Source organism: Canis aureus, chromosome 21 (genome assembly GCF_053574225.1).
Source record: "Canis aureus isolate CA01 chromosome 21, VMU_Caureus_v.1.0, whole genome shotgun sequence".
Lineage (NCBI taxonomy): Eukaryota > Metazoa > Chordata > Mammalia > Carnivora > Canidae > Canis > Canis aureus.
In genome coordinates this window covers 12929556-12950557 of record NC_135631.1, presented here as the reverse complement: position 1 = coordinate 12950557, position 21002 = coordinate 12929556, and the positions used below count along the sequence as shown (strand labels likewise).

The following is a 21002-nucleotide window of genomic DNA, read 5'->3' as shown; positions in this document are numbered from 1 at the left end:
TGAGGCTGCCCCTGGATGTTGCTTATGGTATGGATAAGGCCTAGAGCCTAGTGAGAAAGGAAGGGTTCTAGCCCTTCAGCCACGACTGGGCTGTGTTTTTCTTTGTCCTCTCTTGTGGTGTTAGGGGCTGTCTGGAAGATTGAAATCTGTAACTGTTCCATTTCTCTGAAACCGGAAAGTAAGACCCAAACTTATGAAATGACTTACTTCTCTGAGGGCACATAGCAGCTGTGCAGTAGGACCTTCACCCCAAGGAAGCTTCCCTGCATCACCTTTCTCTTGGAATCAGTGGTTTTGCATTTTCATTCATCCTAGTTTTGATCTTTTGGACAATAACACCTGTTGAGTGGCTCTTTAGGAACAATTTTTAATAACTTTTTCCTTATCTAATCTCTCTCAAATGATGTTTCCTAAGTGTGAGCTAAGACTCAGCAGGTGGTTGTGATTGTGTTGACGATCTGTCATTTCCTATTAACGTGGTAAAAGACACATATCTTTTCTATCTCTTGTGTTGCTTGTCCCATCATATTTTAGTTTGATTGATGAAGTGGCCTTTAGCATTTCTGAAGAGGGTTCAGGCCCTTAGAAAGGCCCTGAAATTTCTTGGCCCAGAATTTTTCACACCATCAACTCAAACTTTCTTACCCTCTTTTCTTTCTTTGTCTGATGCAGCTTCCGTGAATGTGCTGGTGCAGAACTGCAAGATCTACAATGATGCCAGCTGTGACATTTCTGCAGATGGCCAGCTCCTAGCAGCTTTCATCCCTAGCAGCCAAAGGGGCTTTCCTGATGAAGGCATCCTGGCAGTGTACTCGTTGGCCCCCCATAACCTGGGTGAAATGCTCTACACCAAGCGATTTGGTAAGGGATAGGAAGCCCAACCTAGTGACAGAGGGATGCTGGTGCCTTGGCATGGGCATTCCTAGGTGAGGCACAGCTTAGGTTGGAGTAATGGTCATATCCTGCACCTGCTTCTCTGGGGCACAGGCCAGAGGAAGATTACTTTGCAGGAGTCCTGGCTGGTAGCATTGCAGAAGACTGTCAGAGTCCTTCCTGCCATGCTAGCATCACCAACGTGCTCCTGTTTTGATGGCTCCAGATAAAGGAGGAGCTTTGCTCACGGCTTGGGGAAGCACGTACACTCATGCACCGCGAGGCAGTTTGGCATTGTGTATCAGAAGCCCCTTAAATAATATGGTCTCTTTGATCCAACAATCCCACTTCTAAGGAAATAATCGGAAAACTGTACAAAGATTTATATATAGGGGTGTTCACAGCAGTGTGGCTTATCATAGAGAAAAATGCCCAATGGTGAAGAATTGCTTAAATCAGCAGTGGTGCACCAATAAGGCAGAATACCACTTGGCCCTTAAAATGCTCTTGTAGAAGAATATTTAATGGTGGAAAAAATGATCATAATATGTGAAGTGAAAATAGATTTCAAAGTAGTGTTTGCAGACTGGTACCAATTTCTTTTTAAGATGTGATTCTGTGATGACAGTGGTTAGCGTTTAAGTACTTTCTATATGTCATACATTGTATCCAACACTTGACATGCCTTCCCATTGTCCTCCTCATTGCACTCCTATGAGAGAGCCCCTGGGAAACCAACAGTGCAAATTGGAAGTAAAGAGAAAAGACTGAGAGGGAGTGTTATTTCCTTGTAATGGCAAGAACTCTGGGAAACGTCTCTCTGTTCTGTTGGCTCTCAGGTCCCAATGCCATTTCGGTGAGCCTATCGCCAATGGGCCGATACGTAATGGTGGGCTTGGCCTCGAGGAGGATCCTGCTGCATCCCTCCACAGAGCACATGGTGGCCCAAGTCTTCAGGCTGCAACAGGCCCATGGTGGCGAGACCTCCATGAGGGTGAGTGCCATGGCTTGTGCCTCCATCATAGGGCAGTTCTCCAGACTTGGTAGGATAGTGAAGGACAATGGTGTGACCTCCCAGCACGGACTAGAAATAGCATGTCTGTAAGGAGTGAGAAAGACCGCAGTCCAGCCCATCTTTGACCAGGAGGCTTCACTTTTAGAAGCTTTGGACTATTAAAAGGCAGGAGCTTTCTCATACCCTAGTTCCTGAGCTGAACTCCCCAGAGGCCTGAAAGTATTTCGGATGAAGCCCAAACTGAATACCTCCTTACCTCAGTGTGAGACCTTTAGTCTGGAGATACATAAAGGACCCAATGAAATATTTATGCTTATTAAAAAAATTTTTTTGAGGAAGTAAATTATAAAAAGTGATACATGGTATACTATGAAGTGTTCTTTTCTGTGGGTTGTAATCATGTTAGAAGATGAGGCCTTTGGGTAGCTGCTATGCTCTTAACAGTCTCATCCATTTCATTAGCAGAGAAAGGTCCTATTGAGACCCTCTTTTGTCCAAGGTGGACGTCTCTTGTATTGCCATAAAAAGCCTTATGGGCATCATGGGGTTAGTGGCCTTCTGGACTCAACTGTACTGGTTTCTGACTGAGTTCCCATGGGGACTCATTTGCTTTTGCCAAGGGGAATTGAGCATTTGAATGGTTCTCTAATTAGATGGTATTTAAGCTCCATCTCAAGCTAAGAACCTGTGAATTCCCTTAGCACTCTCTCTCGGTGCCATTTATAGTTTTATGTGCATGTTTATGTGTTGTTTTGTGTTTTCTTTATCTGAGTGGTGTGTATGTTTAATCTGCCCAATTAGGTTCAGTGTAAGCTCCTTAGGGGCGTATCCCCCAGGGTCCTTCATTTAGTGCTATGCATATAGATGTTTAATGCCTGGGATGAAGCATTTGTTTTAAAGAAAAAGGTAGAGATAGGATCCATTATGTAGAAATTGACAGAGAGTGGGTGGCCTAGCGTGGTCGATGCCAGCCTCTTCCTCCCATCTCCTACAAGGACGCTCTATCTGACTCTACTGAGTCATTTTCCAAGCATCCTGAATTTCAGAAGGTTCTTTCTTGCCAGTGTGCCTCTTACCTGGCCTGCTCTTCTCTCTCTCAAACCTGACTTTGGCAGCTCTTTCCCTTCTGCAGAACCTTTCTTAATCACTCCCTTCTTATGCCACCACCATGCTTTGTTACTCACGCTCATGTTAACACTCATCACACCAGACTTCACTTATTTGTTTCCATGTCATTCTCCATCTTTGGACCTGTGAGCTCCCAGAAATGAAGACCATATCTGTGTCATGTTTATGAAGTCCGAGTACCTAATAAGGAACCTGACATTTAGGAAAAGCTGAATGAATGGAAGAGAATCTCAAGAAAAGCATCCTCCTTAGCATTTCTAGGTGATAGATAACAAGCAGAACCAGTGATAGGGGACAGCATGTTCCACCAAGCCTCTGAAAGGGAAGAAACAGGCAATCTGTGCTCTTGACATCATACTGACAGGAAACTCCCGATTCTTGAATTCCAGATGACTTTGGAAATATCTGGTATTAGTTGCTTGGAAGAGGATGTCATGGGAAGTTCACAGGCCTGTTTTCTTATCTAGATATTTGAGGATGGACACAGAGGTTTAAATATTCTTTTGTTTCTCTTTAGCAGATTTGGATGGTAAAAGTACCTGCCTTTCACTACCTAAAATCCTGGTCCCAACAGCTGTTCTTCTAAACCCTTCCTGCCTAATTGTGGAATAATTGTTTATAATCATTAAGAGACAGGATCTGATTTTGGCAACACTAATGGACATCTCTAGCCTCTTCCGGAGCCAGGGCTCCTGCCCAACTCCTGGGCACAGCCTGCCAGTCCTCCATCCTAGCAAGGTTCCTCTTTCCCATAAGTAGCTAGAAACATCTGGCTGAGGGCAAACAGCTACAGGGCGGAAGCCAAGATGTTGTCACATATGGGGCTGGCAGCTCAGGGAATGCAGTTGGAGGAGTCTGCTGAGGAGATGTGGTAATCCATTGCTGTCCTGCTAAGGGGCTCAGGGCGGCTAGCCAGCTGCTGCATGCCTCGTGACAAGAGCTATTTCTCAGGCCTCCTAGTGAGGCTTTTTTGATTCTCAGTAGGCACCATCTGCCACTTAGGGAGCTGAAGTAACTAGAAAGCTCCCATTTGGGAAGTGTTCCTCTCACCCAGGAGACAGGATCCAGGCTTCTGAACAAGGTTTTGCTTACCCTGTGTCCACCGAGTCTGACTTTAAACCCCTGCGCTACAGAAAGGTTTCTGGTTTTCCAGGTCTTGGTTGCCCCTTACCTCCAGAGGCACCAAAGCATTCAGCAATTGTCCCTGAATTCAGTCATTGGTGGAAGGGAAGACACCAGCTTTTTTGGATAGCTGTGCTGTACCGCCGTTTAAGGCAAGAAGTGCCATTTTGTCTGAGAACAGGGAGCAAGGGTTTAATGGGACAATAGAGCATCTCCCTCTTTGCACAGGTAAGTATAGGTGGGTGTCTCCATCTGTAATGTCAAGCTCTGTCTGCCAAGGAATGTTTTTGTGGGTAATTGGCCTGTCCTCAAGCTTTTCTGCCTGGAATTCCCCTTCATTTTGGTGTTACCTCTTGGAATTCACTGTGATAATATTCAGAGAGGTGAGCTTGTCGGGCCAATAGACATTCCCAGGAGTCAATTCCAGAGCATTGACTTACCTTATTTTAATTCCCACTAAGTGACATCTCTCCCCAAGAGATGATCTCTTACCCAATACCATATGAAAACTCTTCTGAAAATGAATTGCTAATTGCTGTTTTGTCTGGGTACAATTATTCTAAGCAGTTCTTCAAGTCTCTGGATTAGTGCTTCTCAAACTGTGCTCCTCGGACGACCTGCATTAGAATACATGGGGTCCTTATCAGAAACAGACAGCACTTCAGACCTAAAGAGCCACCTAAGAATGGGGCAGGAGGGGCGCAGGTGTTTGTATTTGTAAAACGGGCTTTCCAGGTGATTCTGATACGCACTTGAGTTTGAGAACTGCTGTTCTTAATGACTGCTTTCTTCATTTTAGGTTTCTGCCCTCAGCCACTTCAGCAAGGCAGAGACACAGTCTCAAGCTTACTTGTGGTTTCATGCATGGTGCTTTGATCCTTGGCTAATCTTGTTGCAGGCACCATGGCCTTTGTGCTCCATTTCCCACCAGACTCTTACTAAGTTTTTTGGTTGTCTGCGCTTCACCTCCCATCTTTTCTCAGCTGTTGCTGCCTTACCCCCCCCTCCCCTCCACGTTGAGCAATTTCATTTTTATCCGTGTTTCTAGGATCAGGGTCCTTTTGATATTTCCCTTCTCTCCTTCTGAGGCTAGGCTCAGTCTTCCCAACTTCAGTATTGATTGGCAAATCTGGAAAAATAAGACTGAGCACATATTTAATTCCCTTCCCCCCACCCCAATCCATTCCAGGCTCTTCCAGGCTAGGGATGCTATTCTGCATTAGGGCCTTATTTTCTGTCTGACTCCCTTGCTCTGGAGCCAGGGAGGGCTTTTTTGTTCACTTGTCTGGTTTTTTTAAGTTAGGCATTTGGAGATTGCTGAGCTAAAGTTTTGCTGAATACTCAAACACTAAGCTGCATGTGTGCCCTCTCTGCTTTCATTTTCTAATTGGAACAAAGGCATAATATTGTAACAGAAAACTGCAATTAATTTTCCAAAATAGTCGCAATTGCACGTTATAACTTTGGTTGTAACCAAGTGAAAGCATAACAAAAATATAAAATTACTAATGATACCAGAAATAGTCATAGACCAGACTGCTCTTCCACTTTTGTGTAACTAATAAGTGCTATTTTACCTAGGGCAAAAATTAGCAGCTGGGGTTGGGGGGTGGGGGGAAAGGGTATAAGTGGTTCTGGGGCATGTTGAGCTGGAAAGCAAGAATAAGGATTAGTGCTTTCAACACAGGAATTAAAGTGTTGTCTGCTGTTTTTCCCAGATACATAGACTATTCCCCCAACAGGTAGGGGATATGTGCACATAAGTGCTTCAGTAAGAACTGAAGAAGATCCTCATTGCATAATCCCTGCAAGTCCTAGAGGCACTGGTTGCTTGAATCTTACCAGTGCTAGTTTGCTTTTTCTCTCTGGTCATTTTATTGGCAGAAGTGATGGATGAGGACATTGTCATTTGACTTGGATGGGAGAAGCTCTAGGACAGGAAGCAATTTGGCTCTCCTTTCTCTGTGGAACAGCACAGTGCTCTTTAAGGCCAAGCTTCAAATATGCAAGGGTCAATTTTATTGAAAGCTTTTTCTTTGTGGCTATGTGGTAAAACTGCATTCAAGTGTTGAGCAACTGTTACCTAGGTAGGTTGTTAGTTTGGAGGGGGTGTTGGGAAGAGAGCCATCCCCTTTTTCCCTCCCTTCTTCCCCCCCTTCTTTTATTTATCCCTTCTCTTTCCCCTTCTCTCCCTCATCTTCCTCTCATCCCCCTCTTTCTCTTCCTCTTCGCCCCTGACCTCCCCTACTTCTTCACCTTGAGAGTCCTGCAGTGGTGAACTGTCCCCATGTACACCTTTTTTTCTCTGGAGCTCTGGTTCTAGAGATATGCATCCCCCTCATCTTCAAGTGATCCAAGGCAACAGGGAAAGGAAGGGAGATTTGTTAACATTTTTTTATAGAACTAAAATCTACTCATAAGTAACAGGGCTGTAGTTCTCAATGTGTACTCCCCTGAGAGCACATCAGCATCATTAGAGAACTTCAGAGAAATTCAGATTCTTAGCCTCACATGAGACCTGCAGAATTAGAGGATGTAGAGGTGGGGCCCTCCTGATGACTCTGCACACTCAGTCTAGATGGAGAACCAATCTCTGACTGCATGGGGATTCTTATTAGACCTCACATGTCAGTATAACTTTGACCTTTCCCTTTGTGTTCTCACTCTGTCTCAGGAACCTCATCTGATTTACTTCTATGGATCCAATTAACCAGATCTTTCGGATACTTACAGGAATTTGAGAAATTGATGAGTACCTCCAGCCCAAAGCATTCTGGATCATGCCAGCATCCTAGTGATAGTACTAATGACATGAGGCCTTTTTCCATTTCTTGTTTTCCTTCCTTCCTTCCTTCCTTCCTTCCTTCCTTCCTTCCTTCCTTCCTTCCACCCATTTATTTGAGAGAGAGAGAAAGAATGTGTGCACAAAGAGGGAGAGGGAGAAGCAGACTCCTCTCTGAGGAGAGAGCCAAAGGTGAGGGTCCGAGTCCAGGACCCTGAGATCATGACCTGCGCCTAAGGCAGATACTTAACTGACTGAGCCACCCAGGTGCACCCTACCTTTTTCCATTTCTTTTTCTTTTTTAAAAAAGATCTATTTATTTATTCATGAGAGACACAGGCAGAGGGAGAAGCAGGCTCCCTGTAGGGAGCCCGATATGGGACTCAATCCTGAACCCTGGAATCCTGAATCCTGAACACCTGGAGCCAAAAGGCAGACACTCAACCGCTGAATCCCCCAGGTGTCCTGCCTTTTTCCATTTCTGATTAAAATTCTTACCTGCCCACAGCTGACTTTACTTGAGCTCTTAACTGTGAGCTCATGCCTGCTTGCCTGTGTGCTGTAGAATACAGAGATGCTTCAGCTTAAAAAGTGAGAAGCAGTATCTTTATCTTTCACTTGGCCCTTCCCCATCTGAAGGAGGACTTCTTGAGTTCCCTTTTCCAACATTCCATTCACTGTTATTATTTGATGGGATACATCACTATGATGCCCATTAATGGATATCTTAGAGTCATCTTAATTATAAAGAAACATCAGTTGTCTTTCTCTTTATAACCATTTTCTGTCATTTTTATAGCCATCTTCACAGAGCCTAGTGATGACTGATTATTATTTTAAGTTCATTAAAATGAACCACAGAAAAGCCTTGGTATCCAGAGTGCTCAAAATTAGTCACAACTAAATTATAACTTAGATCCTGGGGCAGTTTGAGTGTCTAGTGCTGTCAGCACTGACCAGCGTTTATGTAACCAACATGTGCAGGCTCTTTGGGCCTGTCCTAGCTCAATTCTTCAGTATGTAGGCTTCACTGTAGCCTCCTTGCCCCGTATTTAGCCTGTGACATAATCCACTCATCTATACTTCCCAAGATTCTGAAAGTTTAATTTTTCAAAAGTGCCCGAGAACTCTAGTTCAGTCCGGGGTATTCTACAGAAATCTAAGGGAATGAGCCTTTCTTAATCTTGTCTGGCCTTGGGAGTCGCAAAAACCAAAAATAAAGATATTTTATTTTTGTATCCTGGAAGGGTGGGTACTATTTCTTCAAGGGGAGATTGAGATAAAAGAGAGACTGCTTTGTTGTCAGAAATGATTTACTCCTTCCTAAGATTTTGTCCTCATTAATTTTCTTAAAGCTGCCTGTCAGTTGATTAAAAGCTGCTTCCGCTGCAATTATCTTAAAGTTGACTTCTGAGATGTGGTACAAAGCATCTATCCTCAGAAAGTGCCTTTCTTCAGTACACTGCAGGAAAGGGGGAGGGAGTAGGGGAGAATTCAGGGGTGTTTCTGATGCAGTTTGTCAGAGAAGGGAGGGGGCAAGATAAAACATTAAAAATAACAAGTAGAGGGATACCTGGGTGGCTCCGCGGTTAAGTGTCTGCCTTTGGTCCAGGGTGTGATCCTGGGGTCCCAGGATCGAGTCCCACATCGGGCTCCCTGCATAGAGCCTGCTTCTCTCTCTCTCTCTCTCTTAAAAAACAAAAACAAAAAAACAGAGCTACAATTACTTTAGGTGAATTTTTCCATGACAGATACCTCTAGGGTAACTCATGATTTCTTTCCCCTATGGCCTCTTAGTAGAGTGCAATCTATTCTGTGTGTTATTCTTTACACTCAACAAAATTTTATTGTGCCCCTACTATGCCAAGTGTTTTGTGAGGTCTGGGAATGCCATGCATAAAATGGACCTGGTCCCTGTTCTCTTTCCACACAACTGGCTTCCTTTTTTTTTTTTTTTTTTTTTTTTTTTAAGATTATATCTATTTATTTGAAAGAGAGCACAAGCAGGGGGAGGGGCAGAGGGAGAGGGAGAAGCAGACCCCTGCTGAATAGGGCACCCAGTGCAGGGCACGATCCCAGGACCCCGGGTCATGACCTGAGCTGAAGGCAGATGCTTAGCTGACTGAACCACCCAGGTGCTCCCACAACTGGCTTCTTGACTGGTCTTTACATTGCTGGATTCCCAGCCTTCACTCTCTCCTGCACACAGGAGACACTCAGCATTTCCAGGAATGTGTGTCCCTTTGATATTTTGCATGGTGTGTATTTCCTACACATACATGAACACACACCTCTGGTCACCAGCACTATAAGTGTGTCTAGCACATGTCTTGGTAATGGTAATTAAAAGAAAATATCCAGGAGATAATTCTTATGAAAACAGGGAGTGTCCACTCATTTCACAATTTGTCCAACATTGGTTTCTTGTTGTGCTAGTCCCAGCACTGAGACATGTTGAGAGATTCCCAGTAGATAGTTATAGTTGCAAAAGCAAAAGGCAAAACATTTTGTTTTTTCAAGGATTGGTAAGGGAACCAATTCTGGAATTTGTAGAAGCTGAAAGTATTTTAATATATTTTTAAGTATAAAATACAAAGTATTTTAATGTTTAATCATCCTCAACACTCCTCTTCCAAAAATACATATCAACTAAAACATAGTGAATGTGTTGGAATATACTGAAAGACTCTCTTATCCAAGGTGAATATCTAGAACAACTACTCATTTGGCCATTTCTTTTGAGATTTATGAAACTAAGGAAGTTCAAGAACTTGTTCTCTGCACAGACTTGTGGGAAGAGGAGGAAGTAATTATTTTAGTTTCTGGGAGTTCTAGGAGTATTAAGTGCCTTGGTATTTTATTTAGCACTAAAGTAGGTCCCTCAGCTGAAGTAACCTCTCTGTTTTGATCCTAATGGCCTGAGATGGCCTTTGGAAAACATCAGGCCAATTGAAAAAGAAAATTCATGTTCTTTGACTATTTCTATGGGTTCTGTTTGAGAGGAATAAATGAATAAGAGAGTTTACAGGTCTCAGTAAATCACAAGAGGTTGGCTAGAAATGACTTCAAAGCATTATTATCAATGGCAGCAAAGGCTGACACATTCCAAAAGTTAGGAAAAGGGGGTGCCTGGACAGCTCAGTCAGTAGGACACGTGACTCTTGATCTTGGGGTTGTGAGTTTAAGCCCTGCGTTGGGCCTAGAGCTTACTTTAAAAAAAAAAAAAAAACAAGTTAAGGGACTGTTGCTCTTTTCTGTTGGGAGAACTTTGGTTTGGACAAGAGTGATCTAGGCAGATTTGTTCCTACTAAAGCTGAATAAAGGGGAGAGGTAGGTGAACTGGTATTCTAATTCTTGTTTTTAAATGGTCACTTTAAAATCAGCCTCTTTACAAGTTCTAAACTCCAAAGTAGAATATAAACAAGGCTCAGAGACAGTAAGAGAAATTAAAATTTCTGAAAAAAGGATTTTCCTAGGGATGAAGAAACTTCAGTAATTCATGAATCTAAGCAAATCAGCAGCTCAAAAGAAAGATGAGCAGAGCCTCTCCCCTGGTCTGCTCTGGGAAGTGTGCATTTCTCAGCCTCTAACAAGATGTGTAGCCATTCATTTCCAATGGAAAGGTCAGGTGTCCCTTAGCATCTGCTTTCCATTGATTTCTCCCTCTTCCCAGAGAGTTAATTTTTCTCTAGTAACCCTCTCTAAAAGCTTAAGACCTCTGATTTACCAAAAAGGCATTTTTTTCCTCTTCACATTTCCTTTCTTCTTCATGGACTCCTTGGCTTGTGCCTTCTCTCATGGCCCTTCCAGCCTCAGTTTTCAATCAGCTTCCACAGTCCTCGTTAAAACAGGGAAGATCTGCGGAGTACACACATCGTCTTGATACTGTGGAGCCATTTCAGTTTTATAGATGATGAGATTCCCAAACCCAAACAAGATAACCACAAAGTTTTTTCTTTTAGCTTCTTATCTTTGCTGATTTGAACAGTGCCTTTTGCTGCTTGAACTAATGGTCTAAGCTTTATTGATATGCAGCCAAAAAGAAAACATCTTGTTGAGGGCAACAATACATTTTTCCTCTTAATTTTAAAAAGGTAGAGAGGAAGGTTTCCCACTGAGCAACTGGTCGCCTCTCATTCTTTTTCTGTCCATCTCTGAACAAGAAACAAGACCCCTTTAGTTTTGATCTAGGAACTGTTTTTCTTTTGTTCCTACTTAGTATTAGTCAAAAGTTTGAGGGATGGCAGAGCAAGAAGTACAAGAGACTGTCTTGGACCCCAGAAGCGGAAGAATCATTATCTTCTCCCACTCCCTTGGAACTGTGAAGATCTGGTGACGTGCTGAGATTCCACTGACTCTCCTTCCAGCTTATTGATTCCAATTCCCTTCATAGATGTTAGACAGAAATGAGAACAGTCTGCTTGGGGAGAGGGGTTGCTGTCAGTGTTTGTCATCTATCAGGAAGCAGCTGTAGCTGAGACAGGTGAAACCAGAACTCTGCCAACATGAATCAGCAGCTGGGTTTTACATTTAGCCCCACAAAGGGTCCCCAGGTTCTGATAATCCTCCTCCAGTGTCATGGAATTTGGTGGTACAGCTTCATGAAGAGGAAGGGAAAAGAGATTTTTTTGGCAGGCCACCTAGCTTTGTCCTTGAGGAGTGTTAAGGAAACCTTTACTTGAGATATATTTGGGGTGATTTTAAGGGAAGGCCAGAGCTGTCCCTTAACACTGTCTCAGACTTTCTGGTGAGGGCTGATGAACCTTGAGTTTATGGAGCCAGAGCTGGTCCCCACTGGAATCTGAGAGGAGACCATTCCCCCAGTCACTAGGTTGGAAAGACTGCTAGCCTACACCACCAATGTTGTGGGAGTAGCCAGAGCTACCAAAGCCCCTCTCAGCATTAGGAAACTTGTTGAGGGGATCCCGGGGTGGCGCAGCGGCTTAGCGCCTGCCTTTGGCCCAAGGTGCGATCCTGGAGACCCCGGGATCGAATCCCACGTCGGGCTCCCTGCATGGAGCCTGCTTCTCCCTCTGCCTGTGTCTCTGCCTCTCTCCCTCCCTCCCTCTCTCTCTCTCTCTCTCTCTCTCTGTGTGTGTGTGATTATCATAAATAAATAAAAAATAAAAAAAATGAAACTCGTCAAAGAGATATTCTCATCACTAGGGCTAATTGTGAGGAGTATACCCTTCTCGGCGAGGTGCTTTGAGAGCTCTGGCCAGAGAATGTGGAGGGAAAACTACATCTCTGAGTGGTTCTGAAAATGGGCCAGTTTCTCTCCGGGCTCCTTTAGTTTCAGGCATGTGTGAAATGGGGAGTGTTGGACCGGATGGCCTCTCAGGACTGTAAGTCTGAGTCCTACCCATCCTTCACCTTCTGTGTTCTTATTTCCCACCCACCCCCGTATGTTTTGCTCTCATCGCCCTCCTTCCCACCCCCCACATTAGAGTGTGATAAGCAAGCGAGTGCTTATTAGGAGTCCTGGTGGCTGCTGATCCTCACGTGGCATTTTCTGGCTTCCTGCCACAAAGCAGGATTTAGTCTAATACCCAAACACTGGAAGAGATGGGCACGTGGGAGCTGCCCTTTGGATGATGTTTAAGGACTTGACAGGGGTGGAAGACCGGGGGGACTACCGTAGTCAGAGGACAAATCCATGCCCCATGACTTCTGTAGCCATAGAGGTTGTGAACGTCTGTGCAGCAAGGTCTGGGGGTCTCACCCTTTATTACTTCTTCCCAGTCCATCTGACCTTGTCTCAGCTGGGTGATCCATTCATACTGGTCTCTTGAGGGTTTTGTCTCCAAAGTAGGTTCCTGTACTTAGAAGCAAATTGATAGTATTTGTTAATTCCTTTGCAACAACTATAAAAGGTAAATTTGTGACATGTGAGACAATGTTTGCTTCTTTCTTGGTCTGGAACATTTCTGGAAGAGTTCGCCCACTCTCTTCTTTGAGACCTCCATCAAAAAATTCGGCACAACCTTAAAGCGTCTATTTTACTAACATAATCCCTCTTCTTGCAAGGCTACTTTCTCTGCCCAGCTCCCTGCAGTTATGAATCATTGTGACTTTAGGTGAGAATCCCTTGTGAAGCTTTGTAGGGCTGCCACAGGCCAAGACCAAAGCTCCCCTCATTTAATCCCCTGAAATTAACACCTATCCCTCCTTAACCCTGGGTGTCCGCTCATTCATGCCACCTGCCCTTGGGGTGAAGGAAAATTAAACAGTGATCCTACCACAGTGGTTAGATCACAGCCACTTTGTCCTCTGAGTGTATACACCAACTCATATTTAACCATATGGCTTATGAGGAGGACAGAAACCATTGGTTTATCTTCTGGGAAGGAAAACCTCTATGAGAAAGGGTAAAGGTACCATACTTCATCCCCTGATTTGAAGGAAAAGAGTTGATTACGTACATAGGGAAAAGCTAGGTATTGCCATCTTCATGGAGAGTAGTAGCCATAGGCTTGTTCAAGGCGCCTGCCAGATATATATGTGCAAGGAAGAGACAATCTGAAGGTCAAGCAGCCATATTCTACATGACTAGTTTAGAAATTCATAAACTCCATTGGCCTCTTTTTTGGTAGTCTCCTCAGTTAGACCAAAGATTCTTGCTATTTCTTACATTTGGAGTTGATTCAGAAAGGGAGGGCATAGAAGGTCCTTAAAGCAGCAGCTGTGGGGCTATCAGTCTTATGCCTCAAAACAGAATCAATTCCATCTCTGTAAGAGACCCATTCAACCTTAGGACCTTAGCAGGGCCATTCTGGAGGTGTGCCACTGGCCACCCAGGCACATTTCTTGGCACTACAAAATCTGGAAAATTATTCACAACAGGATTCTCTGTGTCAGTATGTTGAGAACTTGTGCTGCTTGCTCTCCTCTCTATTATAGAGCCCATCCTGGTGAAGGCCTTTCAGGTAGACACCCAAGACACATGAACAAGCCCCACATCCAGAGCTTCTTTTTTTTTTTTTTTTAAGATTTTTTTTTAAATTTATCTATTCATGAGAGACACAGAGAGAAAGAGGCAGAGACACAGGCAGAGGGAGAAGCAGGCTCCATGCAGGAAGCCCGACGTGGGACTTGATCCCAGGTCTCCAGGATCAGGCCCTGGGCCGAAGGCGGCGCTAAACCGCTGAGCCACTCGGGATGCCCACATCCAGAGCTTCTTATCACTTAATTTGTGTATGTGCAGCAGACCCTTAGCTCAATATTTACTTCTTTCCCTTTTTTTTTTTTAATTTTAAGTCTCTCAAGATAATATGAAAAGTAATAATTATTGTACCACCCTAAATTCAATTTTGAATATTACTTTTTAAACCATATCTCATTTGGTCTTCCATTTTTTTTTCTTCCATCAGGGGGCAGGTAAAGGCAGACGTAGTTCATCCCTGTTTTATAGATTAAAACCTGAAGGGGCTAAAAGGGAAAACGTTGACTAAAACTCAAGATAGATACTTGGCTTCCTCCTTTTCCTAGACCCTAATGACCTTTTTTGAAGCCCCAGATGCAGATAATGATAGCAGCATTTACCATTTATGAGCTTGCACTGTACCAGGCATTTTCTACACATCTTATGTTTTCATGTCTCCAATTATTTGGATGTTGGTCCTCTCTTTTTTGGAGGGAGGTGGGGGGTTAGGGGTGGGACTTGAACTCACTACCCTGAGAACAAGACCTGAGCTGAGAACAGGAGTCAGATGCTTGACTGACTGAACCACCCAGGCACCCCAAGTGCTATCTCTTTTTAAGCTGAGATCTGGAGAAGTTGCTATTCTAGGGAAGTAGTGTCAGGACTCCAGCCCAGGGTTTTTAAACTCGAAAGAAAGTCCCCATCCTTCATTCTCCCACTGCCCTGTGGAATATCTTGCAGTGCAGTGGCCAGAGAGATTGGAGACTCTCTTTCACCTCCCGTCCAAACCCTAGCCACAGCTAAGCTGCCTCCTGAGAAAATAGGAGCTTTGGAAGCAAGCCAACTACTGAAGGGGACTCTCTCCCTTGGAGAAATGGAAACAATCTATTTCTTGGTGATTTATATAAGCTAGAAAGAAATCATGTACCTGTGTGTTCGAGATTCCCCTCTCCTCTGCTTCCTACAATCGTAGAGCACCTTTTAGGTTTCCTTAACAATAGCATTTTTAACATTGCTTTTAATTAGATGAATTAAGAATGTTCTCTGGTGTTATCACCCCCTCCCGCCCCCCTGTCACCTTCAATTCCCCATTGCTGTGAGAGCTGTGATTTCCATGGTAACGGGACTCCCAGTTGAGCTTGGCTCTCACTGGTTTGTCTGGTCAGGGGAAAGTTAGGGACAGGCCTTGCTGGTCAGCAGAGCTCTGCCTGCCTTTCCAGGAGGCTGCCTTAAAGCCATGAAGTGAGAGAGCTAAAAGGAGCTAAAAGGCTATAAGGAGAGCACAAGGAAGCTTCCTGCGGAAAAGCCAAAGTGTGCCCCTAGTCTTGCTCAAGAGAATTGTAGCTTTCCTCCTAAAGTAAGAGGGCCCCAGCCTTCCCCTGCTACCGCAGGTTCTCCTGTATGTGTAAGAGGCCTTCCATTCCCAGGTTGACCGGCTCCTTTCCTCCCTGTGGTTAGCTTGCTTCTGGCCATAGAAGGGACTTTGTTATTCTTGGTAACAAATTATTTCTCCTTGAATTCTCTTTTCTTCCTTCTTTTCTCCCCAACCCAGAGAGTTTTCAACGTCCTTTACCCCATGCCTGCTGACCAGCGGAGACATGTCAGCATCAACTCTGCCCGTTGGCTGCCCGAGCCAGGGCTTGGCCTGGCCTATGGTACCAACAAAGGAGACCTGGTGATCTGCCGACCAGAGTGAGTGGCCCAGGGTGGGCAGCAGTGGGGGATGGAGGTGGGGAGGGGGGTCATTCAGGCTAAGGACAGTAGTAATTGGTATCATCTGAGGGTCTGGCCATGAGGTGGGGGTCTTGTTGATGGGAAATCAAAGTTCTGCTAGAGCCTGCCTCAGTCTGTGCATCACTCCATAGAAGGTCCTTTTACCTTAGGGCTGTTAGGGTTAGCTGTCTGTCCCAGAAATCTTCAAAAGACTGGTTTAGTTGTTATGTCTTCTTAAATTTAAGGCAGTATTCTTTTCCTTTGTTTTTCTCTTGTTCTCTGGTTCCCTAGTGATAGTAAAGTCTCCCTGCAGGCAAAAGCATAGATATCAAAGATTCTTTTCTAAATGCTTTTTGAAAAATTCAACAGGTGGTCTTGGGTTTGTGTAAATGCCATAGACATAACTTAAGAAATAAAATTGGAAATAGAGTATTGTTAAAGCCCTAATTTGTCAGGCCACTGATCTCTAGCAGCCTGGGTCTGTGTCCTGCCTGTTTTCCTTTCTGCTTGCGCTTCATAAAGTGAAGGCAAATTGAAAATCTCCATTTAAAATCAAAATGATTGTTGTCTGGTCTTGAAGTAAGGGCTACGAGGGGACAGGGGGCCAAAGCACTTCTGTCGTAGGTCCTGATGACACCCCTTCCCCTGGTGGTTTGGAGGCTAGAGGTCTGTTCGTTCACTCCAGACCCTGGGCGTCCGCCAGGTCTGTCATCAGTCTCCAGACCCAGCCAGGTGGGGCGCGTGAAGCTCTGTGCTTCCGTGCAGATCAGGCTGATTGCTGCGTGGGCCACCACAGGGTTCCGACCGACTAAATGGCACTTTTGCCTCCAGGCCGTCCTCATGCTGTCCTTCACTTGGTGCAGAGTCTTCTCCCAGGGCGTTCTGCAGATCACAGAGCATGGCGTGACTGGTCTGGTAGGGTCTCTGGCTATTGGAAATGTCCGCATTGCCTTTTGATAGGGCCTTTGGTGATTTTTTTCCTGGGGTGTGTATTTGGGTCAGTTCTGTGCCTGGTAGGTGACTGGTGACTGAGCCCTTGTCAGCTGAGCTAGGTCAGTGGCTCAGGGGAAAGGAAACCCAGGTCTAAGGGCAGCTCTTTGATACCATCCTGCATTTTCGGAGTCCTTCCCAAAGAGAGGCTGTTGTCTGAGACTGTGGTTCCGCCAAGCCGCACTCTTCTCAGGCTCTCTGTCCAGAGGGCCTCTCTTAGCAGCTCCGTATGCCTTTCCAGAACTGAGCCTGTCTCTCTGACGACTGTGCCACTGTTAGTCCCGGCGCTGGGTCTTTCCGTCTCTGCCCTCCCCTTGGCCTGACCGTAGTTCTGGGATTAGTCTGCTCTGAGCTTGTTCTTTCTCCCCAAAGCACATGAGACTGATTATTTTATCTCACCCTCTTAGGAGTTCATAAGAGGACTCTGATAGGCATCCTCTCCAAAACTGGCACAGAATTCTGGACCATCATTTTATTCTTACCAACACTAGTTATAGGTCTTTCTTTCCCTGTTTCTCCAAGACCTCCTTCCTCAACATTATTGTCTTGTCTGTAGTTCTAGCCACTAAACCTTTGTCCCAGCCAAACTCCCAGCCCCTTCCCTTGCAAGAGTGACCTGCAGAATCTCTACCTCCGGTTCATCGTGGTCCCACAAAGGCTTTTATGTCTGAAACCCTGGCCTCCGCACTTGGTGTGAGTCACAGACACCTCAGCCAAACATGAAGCTGGCTTTGGCCTCTCTTCTCTCTTTTCTCCCCATATGTCGTCTTCAACATCCAGCGTCAGCAGGCTGGAGCCATCCTGGACTGCCTGGGATATGTAGCCTCAGGAACTCAGGCCTTTTCCAGGAGCAAGGGGACACTAGCATTTGACACCATGGACAGTGGCCTATCGCAGGCCAACTTGTGTTGGCTCAAGAGAGAGCTAGCTTGGCCTGCCCATTTGGGGTTGCTGTTTCTCTTGAATTCTGGGTCATTCTGGCAAATGTCCCAAACCTTAGGGCTGCATATCTGAGGGAACCAAGTAAATTAAGACAGACATGACTTTGTCCTAAGTTGTTCAGAGTCTCTCCACTTCTCAGTCCCCTTTGTATCTGTGGGATTTGGCTTCAGGTAGGGAAGACCACAGTATTCAGGTAAAGAAGGGAAGACTCACCCCAGGCCTTCCAGCAGATCAGTGATAGAATTAGGCTTCCTGACTTTCCAAGGCAGAGCTCTTTCCTACAGCTGATTTCTTAACCTTTTTTCTATCACAAATGTCTTTAAAATTGTGATGGAAACATTGTGCGCTCTTATACAGGAAAATATACCATAAGAGCACCCATATAATTTCATAACTCTCTTAAGACCTCAGGTAAAGAATGCAGCTCTTGATCACGTTGAGGCATTTAAGCAAGTCAGGTGATCGACACGGTGGGAAATGAGTGGAGAGGCGAGAACATTCACATCTTTCGAACAGTCTGTGGTTGGTATCTGGCCGAGAACAAGGAGAACAAACGAATATGGCAGTAGGAGCTCAGGGTTGTTGTTTCTCCAGGAGGCAGCTGCCTGATACTCACCGCCCTTCCCCCTTTGACACGGCTCTGGCACACCTGTTCCCGAGGGCATAGCCAGCCGGGCCAGGGTTAAAGCCCTTCCTCCAGAACAGGTGCTTGTCTGCCTTTGTCCGTGGACACAGGCAGCCGCACCTCGTTTTGTGCTCTCAGTCCTGCTCTTCTTTTCTCCTCCATTGTCTTAGCCTCCACACTCGCTCCAAGCCCAAAGACAGAGGTCACCAGCCCCTTGGGCATCTCTTGGTGGCACTAAAACCCCACTGACAGTAGAACAAGGCTGTAGGAAATACTCCTATCGTTCCAGGGAAAGAAATTTTGATGACAGGTGAGGAGACGAATAGCTGTCCTTGTAGCCCCTATACAAAGCCGTTAGGGTGGCTGATAGCCCGGTCACCTCACCCTTCCTAGCTGTGAGGCACTCCTTTCTCCGTTGCTTTGCTCCCCCTCCTGCCACTCCTCCCAAGCTGCTGCTGTGCCTCTGGCTGACTGCCAGCCCAGCCAACACCCCCACCGATAACCATAGTGGGTGTGAAGTACCAGATTGATGTGAGGGGGAGCTTGCTCACTTCCGGCTTCATAGATCAGCCCTACAAATGGGGGGGAGGTGTTGCTGGGAAGACCACTGCTTCTCAGAGTCAGCTCTGAAGACAGAATTGAGGGACTCATGCCAGAAGAAACTAGGCCGGGCCTGTGGGGCGTCTGGCCCCCTGGCTAGGTGTGGGACCCCTGACAAGGCCCCCACTCTATCCCTGAAGACAAAGCTACTGCTATAAACAGCGACTGTAGTCAAGCCTCACTGACCAGAGAAGGGAAAGGCACACCCCTAAATCAAAAGGGGAGCCATAGACACTTCATCTTTCAGGCTGTTCCACAAGATCCAGGTGCCAACTTTTTCCTACGTTACGGAGAGCAGGGATAAATGCCTGTCCTTCTTTCCAAAGAGACAGCCATGTAAGTGATAGATGAAAGAAGAATGTTCTCAAAGGGAATATTCCCTAGAAGTGGAGAAGTTCAGGGGCACCTGGCTGGCTCAGTTGGTGGAGTGTGCAGCTCTTGATCTAGGAGTTGTGAATTTAAGCCCCACATTGGGTGTAGATTACTTAAAAATAAAATCTTGGGGGAAAAAAAAAAAGGTGAGAAGTCCAGAGCCATATTCTGCTTGAGAGTGTGGTTACCACCAAGGAATCCAGGCTGGCTCCTAGCTGTGTTCAGGGAGCCCAGGAGGTCCCAGCTGTGAGGGAGTCACTGAGCCAAGCCCAGAAAGCACAGCTTACAGATGCTGCAGAAGGAAGCCAGGTGTGAAGTAGAAGTCCATTTGAAAAGACTCACCTGATCAGCCTTCCCATGCTTCCTTATCCCTTCGTGTGTTTTCCTGGCTTCCAGGAAGAATGCAGAGCAAACAGTGACTCATTGATCCTTGCTAAAACCCAAGGAGAAAGGAGGTGGTTGAAGTGTTCTTTAGCTTATAGAAGGAAATCAGTAATACTGAGTATTAAAGGCTGAGTTTCAGTAGCCAGAGAGGGTGTCTTTAGCTCTTATCCTTGGTCCAGTACCTGGAATTTTAACCAAACTTTCCAAAACATGTTGCTCTGACCACAGAAAGTAGAACAAGTCAGGGCTATAGTAGACCTGTTGGTGGGGGCAGAAAAGATGGGTGGCACAGAGCAGCACATCTGCCAGTCTCCGTTGTCTCGTTCTCTTTGACCATTGACCCTATCACTGAATGTCCCGAATCCGCAGCTCTGAGCTGACAGTGCATACTGCCAGATGGAAAGTGTTTTAGGAGACCCTTTGACCATCAGCATCACGCTAACAGTCCCAGCCCAGAGAGTGGGCCTTCCGGTGGCCTGTCTTCTAAGACCGGAAGGAAGGTTCCTGGTCACACAGCACATGGCTCAGTGTAGGTCTAATGTGGACAGTTTGTTGTCACTAACCAGCCCTGGCTAGCAGGAATTACAGAGGAAGTATTTGGCAGGGCCCCAGATGGTACTGCCACCTGTCAATAAATCTTGACAGGTTTATAAATCAGAGGCTCCCTGGCAGCTGGCTTTACACAGGGCCTCATGCAGCCAGGATTTGCTCATCAAAAGCTTCAGTAATGACTGTTTTTGGAGGCCTCTGCTTTTGACCTCTGGCCATTTGCCTCTTCCCTAGTGGAAGGTCCTTTCCTGTCACCTCTGCGCTGCAGTGCCCCTGCTGCCTCAGACAACACCCATAGAAATAGCTGAATGTTTTGAAAAGAAAGGAGCTTTTTAAAGGGATGGTCTGAAGATCACACCAAATCTGCAGCCCCGAAGGCCCCCAGGGGGTAGCTGAGAGCAGAAAAGGAAGAGCACTGTGTCTGGCTCTGTTTTTGTTTTTGTTTTTGTTTCCCTCCGAAGACGCTTGTTTGCCCTCAGGTGAAGCCCAGTCTCCAGAATCTTCATGACCCTCGAGAGACCGATGAGGGGCTCTGAGCTAGGCTTGTTCCCTTTCACCTGCAATAACACAGCCTCCTGACACACAATACCTTGTCATCCTGGTCCTATCAGGTTTCTACCCTGGCTAATCCTGACATCACTCCCCTACGGCTGGCCTTTTCCTTATGACCCACGGGCTTTGGTTTCTCTGCTCTTGACTGAAGAAGTGCTGCCATTAAAGGAAGGTGACCAACGCCTCTAGGTTGAAAAGTTGGCTTTTGTTGGAG

General features: G+C 45.7%; 1 protein-coding gene across 6 annotated transcripts in view; it reads left to right on the top strand.

Annotated features, from left to right (window-relative positions):
* Positions 1-21002, top strand: part of AMBRA1 (autophagy and beclin 1 regulator 1) — a 170303-nt gene that overhangs the window by 138488 nt on the left and 10813 nt on the right. For all 6 annotated transcript variants that reach the window (XM_077863061.1, XM_077863058.1, XM_077863064.1 and 3 more), the window contains 3 exons: positions 673-861; positions 1713-1867; positions 15614-15753. In XM_077863061.1, coding sequence (XP_077719187.1) covers positions 673-861; positions 1713-1867; positions 15614-15753 — 484 coding nt within the window. The remainder of the gene's footprint in view (positions 1-672; positions 862-1712; positions 1868-15613; positions 15754-21002) is intronic.